The sequence below is a fragment of the Bufo gargarizans genome, chromosome 5 (assembly GCF_014858855.1).
Source record: "Bufo gargarizans isolate SCDJY-AF-19 chromosome 5, ASM1485885v1, whole genome shotgun sequence".
Classification (NCBI taxonomy): Eukaryota; Metazoa; Chordata; class Amphibia; order Anura; family Bufonidae; genus Bufo; species Bufo gargarizans.
In genome coordinates, this window is record NC_058084.1 from 440,542,741 (window position 1) to 440,569,494 (window position 26,754).

Sequence of the window (26,754 nt, forward strand, 5' to 3'; positions counted from 1 at the left end):
TAAAAGACGCTAAAATAACCGCTCTCTAAGCTCATTATCGCGAGGGTATGGTCACAGTTTTGGAATATGATTCAGGATTCCTCATGGTTTTCTAGGATGTAGTTTTTATTCCAACGTGGTTTTTGATGCTATTTTGAGGTGGTTTTTCATCCTTCCGAATCCGTGTCAAGTATGGACAGGTCACTTCCCTTTTTAACCCTTTCCCAACATCCACCGTTAATATACCGCAGATGTCGGGTCTTTAAAGATGGAGCCTGATCCAGAGTGAAGCGAATGCCGTAGCCACTGGAAGCCTGCTGTTTCACACTGCAGATACCCAGGGCTAACATCTGCGATCGGCGATAACGCCGATTGTGGACCTTTTAGTCTGAGATACCATCAAATGTGACCACAGCATCTGAGCGGTGATAATGCGGGAGCCGCCCGCTTCTGCTCTGGTAGCAGCCGCTCCTGGCTGAGAACGGGAAGGCGGTGCTTGAGGTTCACTGGTATATTCCAATGCAGGCCTGCAGGTGGCAGAACGGCATTGGAATATACTGGATGCTGTATTCTGTAATGGATAAAATACCATTACAGAATACAAATGGCAATCTAATGATTGCTGCTTGCTACACCGTGACTTAAAAAAAAGTTTTTAAAAAAATTAAAATTCAAATCACCTAGCCGATGAACGTGACGTCACTGTCCTACGATGAGGTTGCGGCGCTCAACGGAGCACCACAACCTCTTCAAATAGCTGATCAGCGGGGGTGTCGTGAGTCAGACCCCCACCGATCTGATATTGATGACCTATCCTGAGAATAGGTCATCAATATTGTACTCTCAGAAAACCCCTTTATTCATCATAAAGCGTGTGCCCCATGCTGCGGACTGCAAATAGTGGTCCGCAATGCACGGGCACCGTTTGCGGATGCGGACCCATTGACTTAAAATGCGTCCGCAATCCGAAAGATATGGTTAGCACCGCAAAAAAAATTGATCATGTTCTATTTTTTTATATATATTTTTTGCAACGTGGAGGCAGGGACCAAAATCCCACGGAAGCGCTTCTTAGTGTTTCTGTGGGCATAAGCTCCGTATCTGGCGGATCGCGGACCCATTCAAGTCATCCACAGTATGGCCTGCACACGGCCGGTGCCCTATATTTAGCGGACCCGCTGTTTGCGGTCTGCAATACGGGCACCACTGCCACACGTTAGTGGGCATGGGCCCTTAATCAGTGACAAAGTAGTGCCAACCAGGAGTGATTACAAGTGAGCTTGACGGGGGGACCTTTTACATAGGTAGGAATTGTTCAAATAGAAAACCCCTTTAAATACAATTTTTTTGCAAGTCTATAAATTAGGTTTTTTGTTTGTTTTTTCTATTTTCTTTACTGTTTTACTAAACAGTATAAAATGTATCACAAGAGAAGCATCGTTTCGGTGACTGGTCAGACCGGAGCCGTATCTGATGACATAAGGACAATATTTATAAACAGTGTAAAGCCTGGTTTTTGGCTGTTGCCGTAGAAACCTGGCACAACATGTAGTCAGCCGTCCTCTGTAACAAAGGTCCTTCTGTTCCTGAAGGGAAGCATTGCAACACTGACGAAGATTGCAAGGTGTCTGCCAGGGACTACACTGCCACCGACCTGCTGGCCAAGAGTTACCAGAACGTGCTAAATGGTTAGGTAACAGTTAAAATGATCTTAATCAAACATTATTTATTTATCATGATTGATAATTGATATTTTAATATAATTGATATATTTTTGGGTTAATTTGGGGAAGAAAATACTTTTTTGACAGTACCTCACTCTGAAGCTCCGAGACTTGTTTAGCAAATGCTGTGTCTAATGTTGCTGGCATCATCTGGTACAGGGAGTGGGATAACTCCTTCCTGCCGGCTTCCTTGTACTTTGTCTAGAACATAAAGAAACATGAGTTTTTGTTAGTGAGGTCAGGCTGCTTTCACACAGTCAGTGTTTGGTCAGTGTTTGATCAGTGATTTCCATCAGTGATTGTTCTTTTCATTATACCAGGGATCGGCAACCTTTTGCACTCCAGGTGCTGTGAAACTACAACTCCCAGCATGCACACTGAGGCCTCTTTCACACAGGCATTGCGGGAAAAGGTGCGGGTGCGTTGCGGGAACATGCGCGATTTTTCCACGCGAGTGCAAAACATTGTAATGCGTTTTGCACTCGCGTGTGAAAAATCGGCAAGTTTGGTACCCAAACCCGACCTTCTTCACAGAAGTTCGGGTTTGGGTTAGGTGCTGGGTAGATTGTATTATTTTCCCTTATAACATGGTTATAAAGGGAAAATAATAGCATTCTGAATACAGAATGCAAAGTAAAATAGCGCTGGAGGGGTTAAAAAATAAAATTAAAAATTTAACTCGCCTTAATCCACTTGATCGCGCAGCCGGCATCTTTTCGGTCTTCTTTCTTTGCTGTGTGCAGGAAAAGGACCTGTGGTGACCTCACTCTGGTCATCACATGGTCCGTCACCATGGTAAAAGATCATGTGATGGACCATGTGATGACCTGAGTGACGTCACAACAGGTCCTTTTCCTGCACACAGCAAAGAAAGAAGACAGAAGAGATGACGGGCTGCGCGATCAAGTGGATTAAGGTGAGTTAAATTTTTTATTTTATTTTTTAACCCCTCCAGCGCTATTTTACTATGCATTCTGTATTCAGAATGCTATTATTTTCCCTTATAACCATGTTATAAGGGAAAATAATAATGATCGGGTCTCCATCCCGATTGTCTCCTAGCAACCATGCGTGAAAATCGCACCGCATCCGCACTTGCTTGCGGTTGCTTGTGATTTTCACGCAACCCCATTCATTTCTATTGGGCCTGCGTTACGTGAAAAACGCACAAAGAGGAGCATGCTGCGATTTTCACGCAACGCACAAGTGATGCATGAAAATCACCGCTCATGTGCACAGCCCCATAGAAGTGAATGGGTCGGGATTCAGTGCGGGTGCAATGCGTTCAACTCACGCATCGCATCAGCGCGGAATACTCGCCCAGTGTGAAAGGGGCCTTACTCGGCTATTCTTATAAGGGCTCATGCACAAAACACAGTGCGGTCCTCAAAACACAGATCCGCACAAAAAAAAACTGATGACATCCGTGTTGCATCCGTTTTATTTTTGTGGATCCATTGTCTGTCCTTGTCCTGCAAATGGACAAGAATAGGACATGTTCTATTTTTTTTGCGGAACAGACATGCAGACAAACGGACACAGATTGCTGCTCCATAGAAATTAATGGGTCCGAGTGTGAGCCTCTAAAAAAGCTGATCGGACGCTGACCGAAAATGCGGTCATGTCCCTAACATATATTGCTCAATTCTCAGAATATACAACAGTAAGAAAAATCCACATGAAAGCAGGCGACAACATCAAAACAGATGAAAGCTTCCAATTTCTGCCGTCGCTGTGAATCGTGCTCACATACAGCAGTCCGTGTGTCACCATCATGGAGCAGGGTTTCTTGGGGACAGTAATAAAATGACCCCTGTCCATAGTGATCAAGCCTGGAAATCAATTACTGTGCGAGACACTATAAAATCTCCGAACAGAGAGATGATGATCGCTGGAGAGATCTGCAGATGTTACACATAAATCAGAAGACTGGACTGCGGTGGTCACGTGTGCCACGTAGTGCTGTGTGTGGTCTCGTATATGCCCCGCGCTGGGGTGCCGAGCAGCAGACCACAGACGTATGTCAGCGGAGTCCTAGTATTTACTGGGGATAAGGCAATTCTTTTTTAAGAGATAATATGATGATTATATGTAAAATAGATAGATAGATAGATACTGTAGATAGATAGATATGAGATAGTTAGATATGAGATAGATAGATAGATAGATAGATATGAGATAGATAGATAGATAGATAGATAGATAGATAGATAGATAGATAATAGATATGAGATAGATAGATAGATAGATAGATAGATAATAGATATGAGATAGATAGATAGATAGATAGATAGATAATAGATATGAGATAGATAGATAAATAGATAGATAGATAGATAGATATGAGATAGATAGATAGATAGATAATAGATATGAGATAGATAGATAGATAGATAGATAGATAGATAACAGCTATGACAGCACAGTAAACAAAAGGGGCAGAACATTGCACTTATGTCGAAGCCTCGGACTTCATATTCTCAATGGCCGCACCAAGGGAGACTCTCTTGGTAGATATACCCTAAACTCCTATGTAGGCAACAGTGTAGTAGACTATGCCATCACAGATATGGACCCCAAAAATGTTAGTAGCTTCATAGTCACCCCACAGACACACCTGTCAGACCACAACCAACTGCTCCTATACATAAAATCCACAAGTAAACTACCAGCACAAACATGTCAGCAGACCGGCCTCTTCAGCCTACCTCCATCTTTTAAATGGTCCAAGATGTCAGCCCCAAAGTATATGGAGACCATAAACAGCACAGAGATCCAGGAGATGCTCCATAACTTCCATAGGAAAGTGTATGAGCTGAATCCAGAAGGAGTAAATCTCGCGGTAAGGGACTTTAATAATATACTTTGCACCATGGCGGAAATGTCTGACCTCAAAAGATGCAACAGAAGGCCAAAAAAGCAACAACCCAACAGCTGGTTTGACCGGGAGTGTAAAGATATAAGGAAGGCGCTAAGAATGGCCTCAAATAGGAAACACCAAGATCCGAACAACCCCAGTCTGAGGGAAGCCTACAACAACATACAAAGGCAATACAAAAATACCCTCAGAAAGAAAAAGCAAGGCAACATCTCAACCAAGCTCCTCCAACTCCAAGACGCTCTCCAGGACAACTGCTTCTGGGAACTATGGAAGCAGATGGACAAAACCAGCAAGAACACCAACCTCCACATCCAAAACGGCAACATTTGGCTCCAGTACTTCAAGGACCTGTACAAAGCCATTTCGAGGGAGGATCAAAGCCCAGAACAAAAAGAAATCACGAAAAAGCTGAAGGATATGGAGGAAAAAATCAAAGATTTCCAAAACCCTCTAGACACACCGATCACGCTGCAGGAGATAACAGAGAGGATCTCAATGATAAAGAGTAAAAAAGCCAGCGGCCCAGATGGGATTCTTCCAGAAATGATCAAATACAGCCCGCCAGGAATCCAGGTCGCATTAGTAAAACTCTACAATGTTGTGCTGAGTGCCGGCTACTTCCCCCAGAGCTGGAACCAGGGCATCATCACCCTCATACACAAGGGCGGAGACAAGTATGACCCAGCCAACTATAGAGGGATATGTGTCAGCAGCAACCTGGGAAAACTCCTCAGCAGTATCCTGAATAAGAGGATCCTCAGCTTCCTCACCCAGCACAACATCCTCAGCAGAAGCCAAGCAGGCTTCATACCAAACCACCGCACCACGGACCACATCTACACCCTGCAGAGCCTCATCAAGAGCCATGTCCACAATACAAAGCAGGGAAAGATCTATGCCTGCTTTGTGGACTTTAAGAAGGCCTTTGACTCAGTGTTGCATCCGGGCCTATTCCTGAAACTTCTTGAAAGCGGAATAGGAGGAAAAACATATGATGTCATCAGAAGCTCCTACACTGAGAACAGATGCAGCGTGAAGGTAAATGGGAGGAGAACGGCTTATTTCCAGCAGAACCGAGGAGTCAGACAGGGCTGCAGCCTCAGTCCAACCCTGTTTAACATCTACATCAATGAGCTGGCGGCGGCTCTGGAGTCCTCCTCAGCACCTGGTCTCACCCTCCATGACACTGAGGTGAAATTTCTCCTTTATGCAGATGATCTTCTGCTACTATCGCCAACTGAGAAAGGTCTCCAAGATAACCTGAAAATCCTGGAGAAGTTCAGTAACACATGGGCACTGCCCATCAATCCAAAGAAAACCAACATCATGGTGTTCCAGAAAAGAAATCGAAAAGCAGCCGGGCGTCCTCTCTTCCTGCTAAACAACTGTCCAATTTCAGAAACCGACAGCTACACCTACCTGGGCCTAGAAATCAGCCAATCAGGGAATTTTAAGAAAGCCATGGAAACACTGAAAGACAAGGCGAGCAAAACCTTCTATGCCATCAGAAGGCGTCTGTATCACCTTAAAGCACCAGTGACCGTCTGGCTTAAAATCCTTGACACCATCATCGCCCCAATCCTCCTGTATGGCAGCGAAGTCTGGGGCCCAGACATATACCCAGACCGGGCAAAGTGGGACTCTGGGCCAACAGAACTATTCCACCTAGAACTCTGCAAACACTTTCTCCAGGTCCACAGGGGCACCTCAAACAGCGCCTGTCGAGCAGAACTGGGCAGATTCCCACTCTACTTTGCTGTACAGAAGAGGGCGCTATCATTCAGAGCCCATCTACATAGCAGCAGTCCCAGCTCCTACCATCACAAAGCCTTGCTACACCAAGAAGCCCCAGAAAAACAAAGCACCCCGCAACAAGTCACCCAAACCCAGCCTGCCCAATCCACCAACCAATATAGCCTGACAAAGGGCGGAATCCAGAGGACGATACACAAGTACAAAGAGGAGTATATTAGCGTCTGGAAAAACGACATAAGAACATCCCAGAAGCTGACAGTATACCAGAGCCTGCAGAGGGAGTACAAACTGGCCCCATATCTGGAGAAACTCCCCAATCCAAAAGACAGACAGATCCTGAGCCGGTACAGACTGAGCGCCCACAGCCTGCTCATTGAATCCGGGCGTCATCGACAGAGGTACATGCCCAGGGAGAGCAGACTGTGCCAGCAGTGCGACCAGGAGACCGTGGAGGATGAGGCTCATTTCCTGCTGCGGTGCCCCAAATACTCAGCAGTGAGAGAGACTCACTTCAGGAGACTGTCTGATCTCTGCCCAGACTTCACCTCCATGGAGGAGGAAGAGAGACTCTCCATACTGCTGGGGGAAGAGGAGAACACAACGGCCATAGCAGCACAATATATTACTGCCTGCCATAGACTGAGAGGAGCCTGATATACCATGGACTCCTATACCCCCACCCCGGACGTGTCCCCACCCCCAACCCTACCCAATTATTTACCACTTGCTTTGGCAATGCTAAAATGTATTTAGTCCTGCCAATAAAGCTGATTTGATTTGATTTGATTTGATTATGAGATAGATAGATAGATAGATAGATAGATAGATAGATAATAGATATGAGATAGATAGATAAATAGATAGATAGATAGATAGATATGAGATAGATAGATAGATAGATAGATAGATAGATAATAGATATGAGATAGATAGATAGATAGATAGATAATAGATATGAGATAGATAGATAAATAGATAGATAGATAGATAGATAGATAGATAGATAGATAGATATGAATCCGGGCGTTATCGACAGCGGTACATGCCCAGGGAGAGCAGACTGTGCCAACAGTGCGACCAGGAGACCGTGGAGGATGAGGCTCATTTCCTGCTGCGGTGCCCCAAATACTCAGCCGTGAGGGAGACTCACTTCAGGAGACTGTCTGATCTCTGCCCAGACTTCACCTCCATGGAGGAGGAAGAGAGACTCTCCATACTGCTGGGGGAAGAGGAGAACACAACGGCCATAGCAGCACAATATATTACTGCCTGCCATAGACTGAGAGGAGCCCGATATACAATGGACTCCTATACCCCCACCCTGGACGTGTCCCCACCCCCAACCCTACCCAATTATTTCCCACTTGCTTTGGCAATGCTAAAATGTATTTAGTCCTGCCAATAAAGCTGATTTGATTTGATTTGATAGATAGATAGATAGATAGATATGAGATAGATAGATAGATAGATATGAGATAGATAGATAGATAGATATGAGATAGATAGATAGATAGATAGATAGATAGATAGATAGATATGAGATAGATAGATAGATATGAGATAGATAGATAGATAGATAGATAGATAGATAATAGATATGAGATAGATATAGATAGATATAGATAGATAGATAGATAGATAGATAGATAGGAGATAGATAGTAGATAGAAATTAGATAGATAATAGATAGATATGAGATAGATAGATAGATAATAGATAGATAGATATGAGATAGATAGATAGATAGATAGATAGATAGATAGATAGGAGATAGATAGATATGAGAGATAAATAGATAGATGTTTTAAACATTTTTTCAGCTCCAATGCCTCTAAAATAATTAAAGGGGTATTCCAGTAGGTGTAAGTTATCCCCTATTCACAGGATAAGGGATGACTATCAGATTAGTGGGGGTCCTACCACAAGGGATACTACCACAGGGACCCCATGGATCATGAGAACGGCTATCTACGCTCTACTTGGCTATCTCCGGTACTCTCATAGAAATTAATGGAGGACCGCGTCCATGTGCAACCAGCCGCACCGGTCATTTTAGCGGAGCAGCAAGGGGACTGCTGGTGGTACGAGGCCCCCATTCTTGTGATCGGTGGGGGTGCCTGTGGCAGCACCCCCACCAATCTGATAGTTATTCCCTGTGAATAGGGGAAAACTTGTACCTAATTAAAATTCCTCTATTGTTTTGCATCCACAGCCACTAGGCCGATCTTTAGACTTTCATGGTTGCAGGCTACAAACTAGCTCGGTGTGGTCAGATCCTACAGTCACCCTCCTTGTTCCCTTCTATGTACTAAGATGCATTTGGTAACTTGGCAAGTATTAGGATAGATGGGAGTATGAATTCTGGATCCGACTACACAAGGTTTGTTTGTAGTCTGTAACCATGGAGACATAAATATCTGCCTAGGAGCTGTAAACATCAGGACTACATTAAGAGTTGTTTATTTCTTTAATTTTAGATCCATTGAAGTAAGAAAAAATGTTTGCCGAGGTGGACCACACCCAAAGGGTCTACACACATGGCATATACACAGAGCTTCACAGCAGCACAGAGGGTTGCCAAAGGATGCTTACCTCTGATATGGAATCTGTGACAGCCTTCAGTTTCGCCGTATCAGGAACAAACTCATTCTTGCCTTTTAATTTTTTATACTTCTCTCTGTAGCTGATCTGTAAAACAAGACAATGAAGCCAATGTTATTTTAAAGGCAGATATCCTGAAAGTGCGAGGGATGGTGCACACCCAGCTCCTGATGAGGCGCTGCGCAGTAAATTGTTGCAGCTTTTAATCGGCACAGGCATACTGTAAGGTACTGTTCTTGCTGTTATTGTGGCAATCCCTTTGTGTTAGACAGATTAGCTGACACTACGCTCATCAGAAGTTCCCCTGATGCTGGGACCCCCATCACTCAGCTGTAATTTATGGGGATACAAGAATGCAGCGCCACCTCAGGAGAAATGATGAATTACACAGATTTCATTTAAAAGAATGGGCTGTCCATATAACACATGGATACGCTGGGTCCTCCAGAGCCAAGAGCATCTCTTCTCTTTGTGGCTGACTTCAAGGCCCGCCGTGCCCATATTGCAGCACCCAAACAGTGGGTCTGCAATATGCGAGCACTGGCCGTGTGCTCACCGCATAATGGATGTGGACCCATTCACTTGAATAGGTCCATAATCTGGAAGGTGCGGTACAGAGGCACGGAAGCGTTACGGAGCGCTTCCGCATAGGTTTCTCTCCGTGCCTCCGTAGAGAAAAAAAATAGAACATTTTCAGTTTTTTTGCGGTGCGGGTGGATCACTGATCCATTCAAGTTGGATGGGTCTGGCTCCGTTGCAGCAGCTGCGCGGATGGTGCCAAGGCCGAGGCAAATTGCGGTCCTCAATGCACGGAACAGCTTTGGCAACGGTGTGCATGAGCCCTAATTCTGAGTAATTTGTGGATATTTTGAATGTGGGATGCCAGTCAAGTGAGGGTGTACTAAAACCAATTTTCATTTTGTAGAACACAATGTAGAAATTTAACTTTAATTTTCTTCTTTAAATTTTAATTATTAGGGCCCGGTGACACGATGGATTTTGAAACTGTCAAAATCCGCCATGTGCTCCGTAGCAGAAATCAGCAGAGTTTCTGCAGCAGTAGTTTACTGTGAATGCCACTGACCCACTTGCACCTTTGAATGGAGCTAAGCCGCAAGTGGACAGTCCCTGCGACTTCCAGCGGCAGCCGTCCACACACCGTCCCTCCTTGACATGGTCGTGGCTTTAAACTGCCAGCTCGTGAACTGCAGTGCTGCCTCTCATTGAAAACAATGGGAGACAGACACCACACGGCCTCAGGTGGAATTTTGGCATGGTGTCCGCGCCAAAATGCCACGGTTTGAACAGGCCCTTAGGCCCCTTTCACACAGCCGAGTGTTCCGTTCAACTCACGCATTGCACCCGCACTGAATCCGGACCCATTCATTTCTATGGGGCTGTTCACATGAGCGGTGATTTTCACGCATCACTTGTGCATTGCGTGAAAATAGCAGCATGCTCTATTTTGTGCGTTTATCAAGCAACGCAGGCCCCATAGAAGTGAATGGGGCTGCGTGAAAATCGCAAGCAAGTGCAGATGCGGTGCGATTTTCACGCACGGTTGCTAGGAGACGATCGGGATGGAGACCCGATCTTTATTATTTTCCCTTATAACATGGTTATAAGGGAAAATAATAGCATTCTTAATACAGAATGCATAGTACAATAGGGCTGGAGGGGTTAAAAAGAAATAATAATAATTTAACTCACCTTAATCCACTTGCTCGCGCAGCCCGGCTTCTCTTCTGTCTTCATCTTTGCTGTGCACAGGAATAGGACCTGTGATGACGTCTCTGCGCTCATCACATGGTCCGTCACATGATCCATCACCAGGGTGATGGATCATGTGATGGACCATGTGATGAGCGCAGTGACGTCATCAAAGGTCCTATTCCTCAAAGATGAAGACAGAGAAGCCGGGCTGCGCAATCAAGTGGATTAAGGTGAGTTAAAAAAAAATGTAATTTTTTTTTTTTACCCCTTCAGCGCTATTGTACTAAGCATTCTGTATTAAGAATGCTATTACTTTCCCTTATAACCATGTAAGGGAAAATAATACAATCTAAAGAACACCGATCCCAAGCCCGAACTTCTGTGATTGCATTATTAACCCTTACAATTTTCTTAAAAATAAATGAAAAAACATTGGATTTTAAAAAAGTATGAATAACTAAAGTGAAATAATCTTATGTACATATTGTACAAGGTTTAAAATTATTTTTGACCCTTGGCCTTCTTGGTTTTGACTCCATGTTCCCAAATAGCATTTTAAGCACAGTATCCCAACATACCCTGGGCCTCATTACCCAAAATGCCTGGCCATGAGAAAAACAATTAGTTAGACAAAGTAAGTAGGAAAATAAATCATTTAAAGGAGCCATGTTAAACTATTGAATTGCTTCTAAACAATACTAATTTAGGGTATAATTCTTGGAACATTTACACTGATATTTCTAAACTTTTGCCCATTTTATAACTTTTGCCGAAGTACTGTGTCCTACTGTGGCCTGGAGATGGCAGCGTAGCCATTTCTGTCTATATGTAGCGTCAATAGTCCATGAAAAGTTTTACACAGGCAGCTACATACGGTATTAAAGATACAAATAGAAGTAGAATGCAAATGAAGCCATCTTCAATATTTTGGTTAGAACATTACTTCAATTGAGTTGTATTGCAGTTCCCTGCATGGCAGACAAATAGGAAGCAAACTATGGTTTCGCCCCTTCGTTCTGATGATAGGTAGGGGTCCCAGCGGTCAGAGCCTTACCAATCATAAAGCAATACCATATCCTAAAGCGCTGAATCCGACAACCCCAGAAATTGTGATTCCTTGGCTGATGGAAGAAGAAAAAAAAGGAGGTCGTCCCTTTTTCTTATACTACTTGGATAAAGCCCCATTCACACAACCGTATTTTTAGTCCGCCTCCGATCCGCATTTTTTGCGCATAGGATGTGGACCCTTTCATTTCAATTTGTCCGCAAAAAAATGCGGACAGCACACCGTGTGCTGTCTGCATCCGTATGTCCGTTCGGTAGGCTCGCAAAAAAGATAGAACATGTCCTACTCTTGTCCACTTTGTGAATAAGGATAGGCATTGTTACAATGGATCCGCAAAAAAAAACCAAAAAACGGATGCAACACGGATGTCATCTGTATTTTTTGCCTTTTGCGTACCACAAAATACATACGGTTGTGTGAATGCACAAGTATGGATCACAGCCCCTGAGTACACATGCAGCTGGGATCGGAGGCGTCTCTAATCTTGGCCGTGTGGCTGTCATCACGGAGCCTCTGGCCAGACCAGGACAGGCTGTTAGGTTACCAGGGTCGGACTGGCTCACCAGAGTAAGGCCTCAGGCACACGACCGTTCAGTTTTTGGCGGTCCGCAAATTGCAGATCTGCGAAACACGGAAGCTGCCCTTGTGCCTTCCGCAATATGTGGAACGGAAGGGGTGGCCCATTGTAGAAATAGGACATGTTATTTTTTTTGTGGGGCTACGGAACGGAGCAACGGATGCGGACAGCACATCCAGAACATAGTTCATCAGTTAAAAAATTCTGGAAAACCCTTTTAAAGATCACACAAGGGGTGTCAGCCAGCTTTTTCTAGTCCTTTAGAAGGCAAACCTGAAAATCTCTCCTGAAAGCTGGCTGACAGCACTTGATAAGATGGCCATGCCCGATAGATGAATGTCATCTGAACCCGCCAACTTTGATGGGACTGCATCTAATGTGTATGAGGGTGCCCCAACTCTCACCGGTTGGCAGATGTCACTCGCAATAAAATGCTGCCAAAAGGTGTCTGGAAGCAGCTTATTCCCTGCTCCCCAGGCTGAGCATGCATGTTATCTAAGGTGTATGGCTACATTAAAGGGGATGTGTCATATGACGAGACGCACACGCCTAGTCACTCATATACAGGTCCTTCTCAAAAAATTAGCATATTGTGATAAAGTTCGTTATTTTCTGTAATGTACTGATAAATATTAGACTTTCATATATTTTAGATTCATTACACACCAACTGAAGTAGTTCAAGCCTTTTATTGTTTTAATATTGATGATTTTGGCATACAGCTCATGAAAACCCAAAATTCCTATCTATAAAAATTAGCATATCATGGAAAGGTTCTCTAAACGAGCTATTAACCTAATCATCTGAATCAACTAATTAACTCTAAACACCTGCAAAAGATTCCTGAGGCTTTTAAAAACTCCCAGCCTGGTTCATTACTCAAAACCGCAATCATGGGTAAGACTGCCGACCTGACTGCTGTCCAGAAGGCCATCATTGACACCCTCAAGCAAGAGGGTAAGACACAGAAAGAAATTTCTGAACAAATAGGCTGTTCCCAGAGTGCTGTATCAAGGCACCTCAGTGGGAAGTCTGTGGGAAGGAAAAAGTGTGGCAGAAAACGCTGCACAACGAGAAGAGGGGACCGGACCCTGAGGAAGATTGTGGAGAAGGACCGATTCCAGACCTTGGGGGACCTGCGGAAGCAGTGGACTGAGTCTGGAGTAGAAACATCCAGAGCCACCGTGTACAGGCGTGTGCAAGAAATGGGCTACAGGTGCCGCATTCCCCAGGTCAAGCCACTTTTGAACCAGAAACAGCGGCAGAAGCGCCTGACCTGGGCTACAGAGAAGCAGCACTGGACTGTTGCATGTCATTCGGAAATCAAGGTGCCAGAATCTGGAGGAAGACTGGGGAGAGGGAAATGCCAAAATGCCTGAAGTCCAGTGTCAAGTACCCACAGTCAGTGATGGTCTAGGGGTGCCATGTCAGCTGCTGGTGTTGGTCCACTGTGTTTTATCAAGGGCAGGGTCAATGCAGCTAGCTATCAGGAGATTTTGGAGCACTTCATGCTTCCATCTGCTGAAAAGCTTTATGGAGATGAAGATTTCATTTTTTAGCACGACCTGGCACCTGCTCACAGTGCCAAAACCACTGGTATTTACTGACCATGGTATTACTGTGCTCAATTGGCCTGCCAACTCTCCTGACCTGAACCCCATAGAGAATCTCTGGGATATTGGGAAGAGAAAGTTGAGAGACGCAAGACCCAACACTCTGGATGAGCTTAAGGCCGCTATCGAAGCATCCTGGGCCTCCATAACACCTCAGCAGTGCCACAGGCTGATTGCCTCCATGCCACGCCGCATTGAAGCAGTCATTTCTGCAAAAGGATTCCCGCCCAAGTATTGAGTGCATAACTGAACATAATTATTTGAAGGTTGACTTTTTTTGTATTAAAAACACTTTTCTTTTATTGGTCGGATGAAATATGCTAATTTTTTGAGATAGGAAATTTGGGTTTTCATGAGCTGTATGCCAAAATCATCAATATTAAAACAATAAAAGGCTTGAACTGCTTCAGTTGTGTGTAATGAATCTAAAATATATGAAAGTCTAATGTTTATCAGTACATTACAGAAAATAATGAACTTTATCACAATATGCTAATTTTTTTAGAAGGACCTGTATTAGGTGCATCGGCCTGCAGTCTATGCACCGAATTTGAAAACTACAGCAGAAAACTGCCTTAAAGGGTTGTGTCACGAAACATATTCTACATTTTTCAAACCAACACCTGGATCTGAATACTTTTGTAATTGCATGTAATAAAAAAAATGCATAGCCAGTGAGCTATTCAATTAAATGCATCTGTATAGCGCCACCTGCTGTTTGTTCTTTTCCACATTTTTTGTCCCTCTCACTGAGTTGATGGAGCATGCTCGGTTTAAACTTCCACTGCCACCAGCCATTTGTTCTGTTAGAAGCTGTGACAGTTAGGGCTCATGCACCCGAATGTATTTCCTTTCCATGTCCGTTTCATTTTATTTTGCGGACTGTATGCGGAACCATTCATTTCAATGGGTCCGCAAAAAATCGGAAGATACTCCATGTGAATTCCGTTTCCGTATGTCCATATTTTCGTTCAGCAAAAAAATAGAACATGTCCTATTATTGTTCGCATTACGGACAAGGAAAGGACTGTTCTATTAGGGGCCAGCTGTTCCGTTCCGCAAAATATGGAATGCACACGGACATCATCTGTATTTTTTGCGGATCCATTTTTTGCTGATCGCAAAATACATTCGGTCTTGTGCATGAGCCCTTAGTCCCCTTGCAGACAAGCGTTCCTCCCGCAGCGAGTCGGCATCGCAGCACCCAGCCTGACCCAGCACTGACGGGATTCGCATAGCATTATATTGATTTATGATGTTATGTAACCCTTACAGTTCCGGAATGTATTGGCTGAAGAGAATCTAGCAGAGCACTTGGAGCAATGAATGGGGAGATCTCTGGATCCATTTTTTACATCAATCATGGCATTTAAAAGAAGATAAATGTGATGGGCCCGATAGTCACGCTTTCTACTTTCCTTTTCGGAAAAGTGGCGAGAGCAGCACAGAAACGCCACTTGCGACAAAAGTTTGTTACAATGGAATTTTAAAAAGTTGCAAACACAGAGTTTGCAACTTTTTTCAGCAAAAAACTAAACCTACAGAGATCATAAATCTCCCCCAAAGATTCATACATGGTGGGCAGGGTCGCCAACCAGAATTTTTCTTTTTTCCTGGACAACTCATCCCAAAATCACAGACATCCAACAGTTTTGACGGACAAATTGGAAAACAGTAATAAATGATCAAGATTATAGGTAATCCATGTCTACAGCTCAATATACTGATACTTCATTACCAGCATTTACTGTGAGCTGTAAAATTATGGTAATTACCACCAAAATAATCTAGTCAAGAACCACCAGTCTTTCACGGACACAGGAAAAAAGTCACCTACCTGTATTTTTATGGACTGTCCAGAAATTTCTGGACGGTCGGCCACCCTGGTGGTGGGGTGCCCTTTATCTAGGTCATGTGCAGTGGCCGGGTTTGGGGTGGCCCCAAAGATACGCTGGGTCCCCCAAGGTGTCACCACGTGGTGCTGCTCTCCGAAAGGGATGGTAAGGCGTGGTGCACCCCAATGGGAAATAAGTCCAGAGAGTCAGGGTCTGCAGTAACCAGGGTGCTTCTTCACTGGAGGGATTTAGGTACAAAACAATACAGGTGAGGTATCAGGCTTCTCCAGACTTCTCCCTGGCAGGGGAAGGGTTTGATGCTGAGGAACGCCTGAGCTAGCTGTCCCTCTCTCTCTTCAGAAGGCTGGTACCCAAGACCAAGGCTGGTGATCTAGGGTCTGTGGCAGAGTATCCCCGTCTCAGCGTCTTCTTCTGGTCACTCAGTAGTCTGGCAGTCTCTCCTCTTCCAAGCACTGCTCCCTAACTGCAGCACACTAGGGGCTCCGACTGCTCTCCTAAGGCTGCTTTCACACTAGCGCTTTTACTGGATCCGGCAGGGTTCAGCAAAAACGCTTCCATTACTGATAATACAACCATCTGCATCCATTATGATCGGATCCGGTTGTATTATCTGTAACATACCCAAAATGGACCCGTCATGAACTCCACTGAAAGTCAATGGGGGACGGATCCGTTTTCTATTGTGTCAGAGAAAACGTATCCGTCCCCATTTACTTGCATTGTGGGTCATGACGGATCCGTCTTGCTCTGCATCCTAGGATGGATGCTGCGGTTTGCTCTGCGGAATGAGAACGGAACGGAAGAGCATTCCATTCTGGTCAGTTCAGTTTTGTCCCCATTGACAATGAATGGGGACAAAACGGAAGCGTTTTTTTTTCCGGTATTGAGACCCTAAGACGGATCTCAATACCGGAAAACTAAAGCGCTAGTGTGAAAGTAGCCTTCTATACAGTTTCTGCTAGATTAGAACCTTCTAGTGGGAGGGGTGGAGCGGAGAAACTCAGCACAAACAGATACATTGTTTCAGCTCCCGCCTGGTATAGACTTACATTAGAGCTTCAATGATGCTCAATGGTAACAGCACAGCAGGTTTTCCAGACAAAATCAAGTTTCCAGACATAACAACAGAGCTAAGGCTACTTTCACACTAGCGTCTTTACTGGATCCGGCAGGGTCCAGCAAAAACACTTCTGTTACTGATAATACAACCGTCTGCATCCGTTATGAACGGATTCGGTTGTATTATCTCTAACATTGCCAAGACGGATCCGTCATGATCATCATTGAAAGTCAATGGGGGACGGATCCGTTTTCTATTGTGTCAGAGAAAAAGTATCTGTCCCCATTGACTTGCATTGGGGGTAATGCCGGATCCGTCTTGCTCCGCATCCCAGGACGGAAAGCAAACTGCAACATGTTGCGGTTTGCGCTCCGGTATGGGAACGCAACTATACAGAACGGAATGCATTTTGGAGCATTCCGTTTCGTTCAGTTTTGTCCCCATTGACAATGAATAGGGGCAAAACTAAAGCATTTTTTTCTGGTATTGAGCCCCTATGACGGAACTCAATACCGGAAAACTTAAACGCTAGTGTGGAAGTACTCTAAAACCAGACATTTAAAAGGTCAGGCTGTCTGCTTTTTGGTGGTAAACAAGTCTGGGTTTTTCCCTCCAAAACATGGTCTTCTGGATTCTGTCACCTCCCCTAAGCCAAAAAACGATTTTAAAGCAGCCATGCAGCACAGCTTACCTGGATTAGGCTGTGCTGTTCTATCTTGAAATCCGTCCAGCAGTTACTGCAAAAAACGACTTTGATTGATAAGGAAATGTGTCCTGAAGGTGCCCAGAGGGGCGTTTTTTTCTTCTTAGAGAGCCCAGTACCGCCCCTCTTTCAGTGCCCAGCCCGCCTTCCTTGCACTGTCTAACCGCCGCCTCCAGCCTGCCACAGCCTCTCCTCCCTCTCCTCCCCCTCCCTCACGCCGAACGAACTCTTGCACAGGCGCAGTACCCACTGAGGGCTGCGCCTGTGCGATCAGCAGGAGACTGAGGGCAGGAGCTTCATCCTCGTCACTGGGCATGCGCCGAGCCCAGTGACGTCCGATGTTCGCTCTTTCCCTCAGTCAGCCTGGTAGGAAGCGCAGAGGATTGCCGATCGGCTGCTGCACCCTGCGCTTTCTCCAGTCTGCCTGCCACAGTGAAGACGGCCAGCGATTTCTTTCCCCACCCTCCCTTCAGGAAAGAAATAAGTATTTGTTGGGGCAAATTAGGTATTATTATATTAAGTAAAGCTGTATTGTATTTAGCCGATCGGCAATCCTCTGCGCTTCCTACCAGGCTGACTGAGGGAAAGAGCGAACATCGGACGTCACTGGGCTCGGCGCATGCCCAGTGACGAGGATGAAGCTCCTGCCCTCAGTCTCCTGCTGATCGCACAGGCGCAGCCCTCAGTGGGTACTGCGCCTGTGCAAGAGTTCGTTCGGCGTGAGGGAGGGGGAGGAGAGGGAGGAGAGGCTGTGGCAGGCTGGAGGCGGCGGTTAGACAGTGCAAGGAAGGCGGGCTGGGCACTGAAAGAGGGGCGGTACTGGGCTCTCTAAGAAGAAAAAAACGCCCCTCTGGGCACCTTCAGGACACATTTCCTTATCAATCAAAGTCGTTTTTTGCAGTAACTGCTGGACGGATTTCAAGATAGAACAGCACAGCCTAATCCAGGTAAGCTGTGCTGCATGGCTGCTTTAAAATCGTTTTTTGGCTTAGGGGAGGTGACAGAATCCCTTTAAACCCTATGGCAGCTGTGGAAAATTACCAGCTTCTCAATCAAAGTCCTAACAATCTCTCAATATTCATTAACCCTTTCCACAGAGCCATGTAAATACAGTGATAATGAACAGGATATATATCACAACATATATATATATAATGCAGTTACACACTATTAAACAGTGCAAGTTAACCCTTTTATGTGAAATAAAGTAAGAAGTTTTAACTTTGCATAGGGGAAAAAGGCAAGTGTCCAAAAATGTCCAAATGTCAAAGTACTCCCTGCTCCAGGGCACTACACATGTATCATCATATCCGCAGATCCCAGCCAGGTCAACGGTGAATTACGTTTTTCCAGTTCCTTAATCCTTGCTACAAAGATGAGTAAATACACCAAACGGCGCATTACATGGCTACCGTATAAAGGCTTACACAGCCGCATTGTTACACTGAGCTTTTAATTACAGAAGTTGCATTATGCTAATAGCAGTGGAGAAGCGATTCCCCGCTGGCGTTTACAGCGCTCTGCCATATAGAATTTCATTTGACACAGAAGTAAAAAGAGAAATCTAAGGTTACAAAGTACTTTAGATGCTCTTCCCATATGCTGGCTGCTTGTCAAGGCTTTATACATTCTCCGAGAAGAAATGCAGCTTGACCTTGAAGGTACAGACTTATGGGTTATAGCTCTAGATAAGCTTTTCAATAAAATATAGCAGCATTTTATTTTTTTTGCTGCATTTTTTAGGTTTTTTTTATGCCGGTGTTACATTAAAGGGGTCATCCCACAAAAAATATTCTAGTTTTCTAACCAGCACCTGGATCTGAATTCTTTTGTAATTGCATGTAATTAAAAATAGAACTATTCAATAAAATGTATCTGTATAGCGCCACCCGCTGTTTGTTTCTTATCTAAGTTCTCTGTCCTGCTCACAAGCTCAGTTCCAGCCTTCAACTGCCACCAGCAGCAACAAAAGGACACATCCCCTGAGAAAGGACACGACCCCCAAGATGACAGCTTGAAATGAATCTAGCAGCACAATTGGAGCAATGAATGGGGAGATCTCTGGATCCATGTGAGGTCCAGGGCAGGTTCTAGGTTTGCTAGAAAGAGGTTGTTGTGTACTAGATTATGTATGATTTTCATTTTTTACATTACAAATGGGACAACCAATTTAACGTCTATAGTGCATATTAGGGCTCATGCACACGAACGTATTTTCTTTCCATGTCCGTTTTTTGCGGACTGTATGTGGAACCATTCATTTCAAAGGGTCCGCAAAAAAAACTGAAGGTATTCTGTGTGCATTCCTTTTCCGTATGTCCGTACTTCCGTTCCGGATAAAAATAGAACATGCCCTGTATTTGTAATTGCCCGCATTACAGACAAGGATAGTACGGTTCTATTAGGGAAAAGGACGACTGCTACATGCTGTGGTTTGTGTCCGGACAATTCTCTGTCTGCCGGAACAGCATGCCGGAGTTTTACCCCGGAGGTGTGAAATTATCCTAAAGGTTAAACTCTGTACTCATAGGGCTTGTCCCACCATTACAACCAATATTATATCAAATAATCATGGGATTTCATATAAAGTCTGCAATGTACAGAAAGTTAAAAATGATGTATTGTTTGCTTAATATAGACCTTACAAATCTGAAATGGCGCCCCCTATGTTTAGGACTAGTTTAAAGGGTTGGGTGCACATCCTAATAATCTATCTCAGGGCAGTTCTTTTGTACATGTGTGAAGTTCTCTGTTTGGACAAAAGGCAGAGGATCTGCATTGTGCCATTATCTATAGAAGGAAGGTGGTCGTGAACCTGAAGGCCCGTTTACAAAGGCTGACCGTCGGGGCAATTATCAGGAAAGAACATTCCTAGGAATGCTCTTTCCTGATAATTGTCCAGTGCAACATTTCTGTCGATCATCGGTAGGCTCAATCATTGGGTGAAGCATTGCTGATTCATCGTTCCTCGGCAGTAGATTGTCCTGTATTAACAGGACTGCCCAGAAACTAATGATACTCTATGGGGACAATCGATCACAGGAGGGATCTTTAGTCCCCATACAGAGTAAATGCAGCTCTCACTTCCTCTGACAAGCAGGCAATGATCAGGAACAAATGGTCCATTCCTAATAATTGCCTGCAGTGTTGATCTGTGTAAAGAGGCCTTGTGAAAAACAGTGGAGGATGTAAAAAGGCACTTACAGTTAAAGGGATTGTCCCATGACAAATATTCTACATTTTTCAATCCAACACCTGGATCTGAATACTTTAGTAATTGCATGTAATTAAAAATTTAGTACAGCCAGTGAATTATTCACTGAAATCTACCTGTATGACGCCACCTGCTGTTGGCTCTTTTTCTCATTTCTCTGTCCTGCTCACTGAGGTGGAAGCACATGCTCCGTTTCATCCTTCAACTGCCACTAACGGCAGTAGAAAGGAGAAAGTGGGCGCCCCCTAAGCTCCCAGCTTGAAATAATCTCTTGATCCATGTGAGGTACAGGGTAAGTTTGTGAGAAAGGAAAATTCCTCAATTAATAATGGTTGACCACTTTCTACAATGACTTTTTGATAGATTAGTTATGTAGGGGTACTCCACTGGTGGTTTTCAGTTCTTCTGCAGCCCCACCACTGAATTTTTTTTTAGCATTATATGGTGTCCATTGAAATAAATGGGCTGTCAGGGTGATAAATGGACATAACTGGTCCTCCAGAAGAGACACTCTTCGTAATTGCTCTTTTTACTCTGGTTAATTGATGGTGGCCTCGAACGAGGGATCCCCCAACATTAACCAGGTTACCCTGATATGGTAACCTGGTTTTCTTAAACCTTTTGACCCCCTCAGGTGCCAGTTCTACTTTGACACCTTCTATAGCTACACCCTGGTCTTGACAGGAGCAGCAGAGTGGATGTTCATCCTAAATCTCAACATGGCCACACAGGGGGCAAACACACCAGGCACAAGAGACAGGAAAGCCCATTCACTTACATCACTGATATATTCGGTGCATTTTTTGGCAAATTCAACACTTCTGTCTTCCAACACAGGATTAGGGAAAACCTGAAATCAAATAAGGCGATTTAGTTCACCGATAGATATAAAGCACTAAACTAAACCCAAGAGACACTAGGGGAGAGATTTACCTTTTCCTCCTCGTCACTGTCATCCACTGCAGAGTCAATGATAATGGGAATTTTCATCTTGACGGATGGTGAAGAAACGAATCTGAACCAGCAGCACAACAAAATCCAAGTCTGTGTCTTGTGAAATGAGGCAATGAACTGGACTACAGATGATGTCTCCTTAGCTGTGCAACGCTTATCACCGGCTCACCCGTATATGGTTCTCCATGCCCCTTATCTGAGAGTTTTCCTGATAGAGAGAGAAGAATAGCTCAAGTGGCCGTCACTTACAATGTAGCCAGACTCTGATAATATATATTTAGATGGTTGACTGCAGTGCATTTCATGCCACAAGGACCTCAATAACCCTCCCCCACCCCCTCAATTACATAAACAGTCCAGTTCATTATGGAGGTTGGGTGCATTTTTTGCAAAATAAAATTAGTGTGTGCAAATTTTGCAGTCCATTAAAAAACAAAGCCGTGACTTCACTCACATTACATTTTCTATTTATTCATTTATTTATTTTTGGAAAATAAAATCTATAAAAAGTCAATTATATGAATATGGGGTTCTAAGGGTGGGTTCACATCATGTTTTTCCCACTTTGCGGTTTTTGTCCGGCTGCCTGTGGCCATGTTTGTCATGCTGGGGCCAGGCCGAACTTCCGGCAGCACACGTCTGCAAGCGTTAGTACGGAGCCAGCAGACTGTTCCCGTGCTGGACGAGCCTAACGCTAGTATGAAAGATGCCTAACGTGTACGGGGACTTGGGGACAGGCTGAATAGACAGGCTGCGGTCGTTTGCCTATTGGAAACCGATTTCACTGAAGAGGCTGCAATGCGGACTAAAGGTCCATTCACACATCCATATGTGTTTTGTGGATCCGCAAAACACGGACACCGGCAATGCTCGTTCCGCATTTTGCGGACCGCACATCGCTGGCACTCTCATAGAAAATGCCTTTTCTTGTCCGCAATATACAGACATCATACAGTCATCCTGTCTTTGGATGCCTCCAAGGCTTTCGACAGGGTGGAGTGGAAATTTCTATGGAAGGTGTTGGAAAGGATGGGATTTGGTATAAGGATCATTAGTATGGTTAGGCTTTTGTATAATTCTCCTATTGCGAAACTGAATCTTAATGGAAGTCTTACCCCGAGATTTAGGTTGACAGGAGGTACTCGTCAAGGTTGACCACTCTCTCCGTTACTGTTCGATATTTATATCGAGTCTCTGGCACTCAGGGTTAGGCAAGATACAGGGATTGAGGGTTTTGGAGTATTGGGATTAGAGGATCGGATATCGCTATATGCGGACGAGGTCCTATTTTTTATAAATTGTACTAATATAATGCTCCAAAGAATTATTCGTATAGTTGACTCTTTTGGGGAAGTTCCAGGTCTGGACATTAATTGGTCAAAGACTACTCTCACGTTATTGGATAACTTTGAGTATCGGAGCGAGAGCCTTTGACTATGTTAAAGGTGGTTGATTCATTTGAATATTTGGGTATGTTGATATCCCCTAGGGTTGAAGATTTTACTAAACTTAATTTGACTCCATTGATGACGAAACTGAGATAAAAAATTACGATATGGCTTTGATTACCTTTGACTAGATCTTTGGACTATTTCTTTGGTTAAGATTGTGATTTCATCTCAACTTCTCTATATCCTTAGGAATTCACCAATTTGGATTGAAGACAAGTTCTTCAAACTTATTGAGAGGCTGATTAATGACCTTTCTGGGGAAGAAAACGAGTAAGGTTAAAGCTGGATCATTTTTATAAGCCGCTTGAGCAGGGAGGGTTGAATCTTCCTTACTTTAAGGGTTACTTTCTGGCTGGGCTATTATGGTTATACGGAAGAGTCCGCTGTGTAAGATCTTGGTGGAACGTTCTCCATTTGATAATATTTTTACTCTGCTGGATTCGGGGAGATTAATTAATGTTGAACATGAATTTAGAGCGACAGGAAAGCTATTCTCTAGATCCTGGACTATTATTAGAAGCTGGATGGGGATAAAGGGTTCTCTTTTGTGCACTCCTCTTTGGCATAATTTTTACCTACAGGATGTTCATAAATTATTTGGGGATAGGTTTTGGGAGAAAAGTAATTTTATTTATGTTTCACAGGTGTTCAGGAACGGTGAGGTACTTGACTTTTCTGATCTATCGCGCACAGGTAACTTAGGTAATTTAAGTTGGTTTAGGTATTTTCAGATACGCTCAGCACTATCTACCGTAAAAGAAGTCTACTTGTTGGAGATAGACACTTCTTCACAATTGAACGTTTTGATAGAGACCTCAGGCCAGAAGGGCAAGATCTCTCAACTATATAAATTATTAGTTGGGTCATTATTTGACAAGGTCGATTCCCCAGGTCAGGAGGCTTGGGGAATTGACTATCCAAGGGTCACGTCACAGGAATGGGGAAATATTTACGCTTATTTAAGATTAGTATCACATAATGGAAATCACATTTTGGTACAGTTTAATATTTTACACAGAGTGTATATCACACCGATTTGGCTTAATAAATGTGGATTAAGAGAATCTACTAAATGCCCACGGTGTGATGAACAGCGGGCAGATTTCTTACACATGCTTTGGTTATGTCCGGATCTTAAAGCTTATTGGGGTTCAATTCAGAATTTTATCAGCCAAAAAGTGAGGGTAGTAATTCTGTTTAACCTGAATGTTGGATATTGAGTAACTTAACCAGGGTAAATTGCCATAAGGATAAAAAGATTCTTTTGATTAGTATTATGTTTCTAGCCAGACTGTTGATCGTTCAAGTTTGGAGCTCACAAAATATTCCTAAGCTTAATGAATGGTTGCAATTGGTCAATAAAGTTAAGATATGAGGTGGTCTTATATAAACAAAAAAATTCTGAGGCTAAATGGTCCAAGTTATAAGGACCACCTCATATGGTACCACCTTATATAAGACCACCTCATATGGTAGTTCGTTTCTATGTCTCTCCCCCCTCCCTCCACGTAAAAAAAAAAGAGACGCATCGCAAGAGAGGGGGGTAGGTTTGGGTTGTCCGGGATGGGAAAGGGAAGGAAAAAAGGAAAATAAGGAATAAGAAATACGATGTCACTGATTAAATATGTATTTGTTTTAGGGTTTCTTAAATAAAATAAAAATAAAAAAAGAAGCCCAATGTGTACAAAAAAACATATAAGTTAGACTACTTTCACACCTGCGTTTAGGTGCGGATCAGTCTGGTATCTGCACAGACGGATCCGCACCTATAATGCAAACGCTTAGATCCGTTCAGAACGGATCCGTTTGCATTACCATGATAATGCAAACGGATCCGTTTTGACTTACATTGAAAGTCAATGGGGGACGGATCCGTTTGAAAATTGAGCCATATTGTGTCAACTTCAAACGGATCCGTCCCTATTGACTTACATTGTAAGTCTAGACGGATCCGTTTGGCTCCGCACGGCCAGGCGGACACGAAAACGCTGCAAGCAGCGTTCGGGTGTCCGCCTGCTGAGCGGAGCGGAGGACAAACGGTGCCAGACTGAGGCATTCTGAGCGGATCCGCGTCCACTCAGAATGCATTAGGGCTGGACGGATGCGTTCAGGGCCGCTTGTGAGAGCCTTCAAACGGAACTCACAAGCGGACACCCGAACGCTAGTGTGAATGTAGCCTTAAACGGATGCCTCAGACTGATTCCATGCTGGGGCATGCCTTCACCATAGAGTTCTATTGTAAATAAAAAAAAAGTTACCGGATTCTGCAGGATACAAGAACGTGGTGTGCTGCATTTTTGTATCTTTTTTTCTTCTTCTAACGTATACGTCAAACGGAGGCATAAAACGTGATGTGAACCCACCCTAAACCACACATCTCCATGGGTTTACCGACTATAATAAATTTTCCCCGCCCAGTGACACTCCCGGTCACCCACTATACAGAGTACTACAACACAGCCCCAGAGGGCAATGCATGGAGGCTCCTCGGTGCAAAACAGTACAGCCTCCACGTGCTGCAGTACAGGCTCTGTCAGATGCACAGGGACATCCTCTCATTGAAGCAATGACGATTGTATATCAATAATCTAAAGATATGAACCGGCTTTCCTTTTTATGCAGATAAAGGTTTGCTGGCACCGAATGAGAACACTTGCTCAGAGGCAGCAAACCTGTACCTAATCCTGCTCTCATACAGCGGTAGCCAGGCTAGATAATGCTATGTGAGCTGAATACATCTGTAGTACCCTAGACCTGGGTCTACTACAATGTTGTATATAGTTTTGTACTGTTTTATATTACATGGTTATGTATTTTGTATTGCATCATTTGGCCGTATCTACCGTACGGTTGGCAATGGTCGTCAGGAACAGGGCTAACCACCCGGTTCCTCCCCTCTTGGTAGGAGTGGGCTGTTCCTGCTTCCATCCAGGGGGGGGGAGTTCATGTTGAGGAAGAAGGAAGCACACGTCTGAGCTCCTGCTCCTAAAGAGGACTCTCCAAACTGAGTTACAGTTATACTTCACCCCTTTAAGCAGATGTTGTCACCTCTCCCGATGTCTCTTTTAGCAACTCCCTATCTAATAACAATTCTGTAACATCTTCTCATGACTCTATGTTTTGCCATTCCTTTATTATGCCTTCAAGAAATTATGATTTCCATGAAGGTCCACATGAGAGTTACCAGTTGGGGTTGTCCCTGCACAGTCTGACACTATCTAATTACTGCTGCCAGTGTCAGACTGTGCAGGGACACAAGGGCCAGGTGAAGCGCTGACACGCGAAACGGCCGTCGCCGAAGTTCACTCACTGCCTGTATGTAAGTCCGTCCCATGCCACATCCTATTTGTACTTGGCTTTTGTATCCAGTCACTGATGTACTCAGCTTTATATGTATCCAGCTTGTCGATGTATTCAGCGACCAATTTTGGAGGAGTAAAAAAGCCTGTTGCCGCCTGAATATTTTCCTATCCTTTGAAATTACTATGCAGGGACATAGTACCCCCCCCCCCCCCCCCCTAATCTCTAAAGGGGTGATCTGGGTCTGTAAAATGAAAGGCCTATTTTAATTTTACAGTCCCAGATAACCATTTTAAGCACAATGGCT

At 44.1% G+C, this 26,754-nt stretch overlaps 1 protein-coding gene across 6 annotated transcripts in view; it reads right to left on the reverse strand.

The window, feature by feature from the left end:
• Positions 1–26,754, reverse strand: part of LOC122938486 (LIM zinc-binding domain-containing Nebulette) — a 235,380-nt gene that overhangs the window by 80,312 nt on the left and 128,314 nt on the right. For 4 of the 6 annotated variants that reach the window (XM_044294027.1, XM_044294030.1, XM_044294028.1 and 1 more), the window contains 4 exons: positions 21,676–21,904; positions 21,521–21,592; positions 8,932–9,027; positions 1,794–1,904 (listed from right to left, as the gene is read on the reverse strand). The exons of the other annotated variants lie outside the window; for them this stretch is intronic. In XM_044294027.1, coding sequence (XP_044149962.1) covers positions 1,794–1,904; positions 8,932–9,027; positions 21,521–21,592; positions 21,676–21,732 — 336 coding nt within the window. In that variant the 5' untranslated portion in view covers positions 21,733–21,904. The remainder of the gene's footprint in view (positions 1–1,793; positions 1,905–8,931; positions 9,028–21,520; positions 21,593–21,675; positions 21,905–26,754) is intronic. 6 annotated transcript variants of the gene reach the window in all.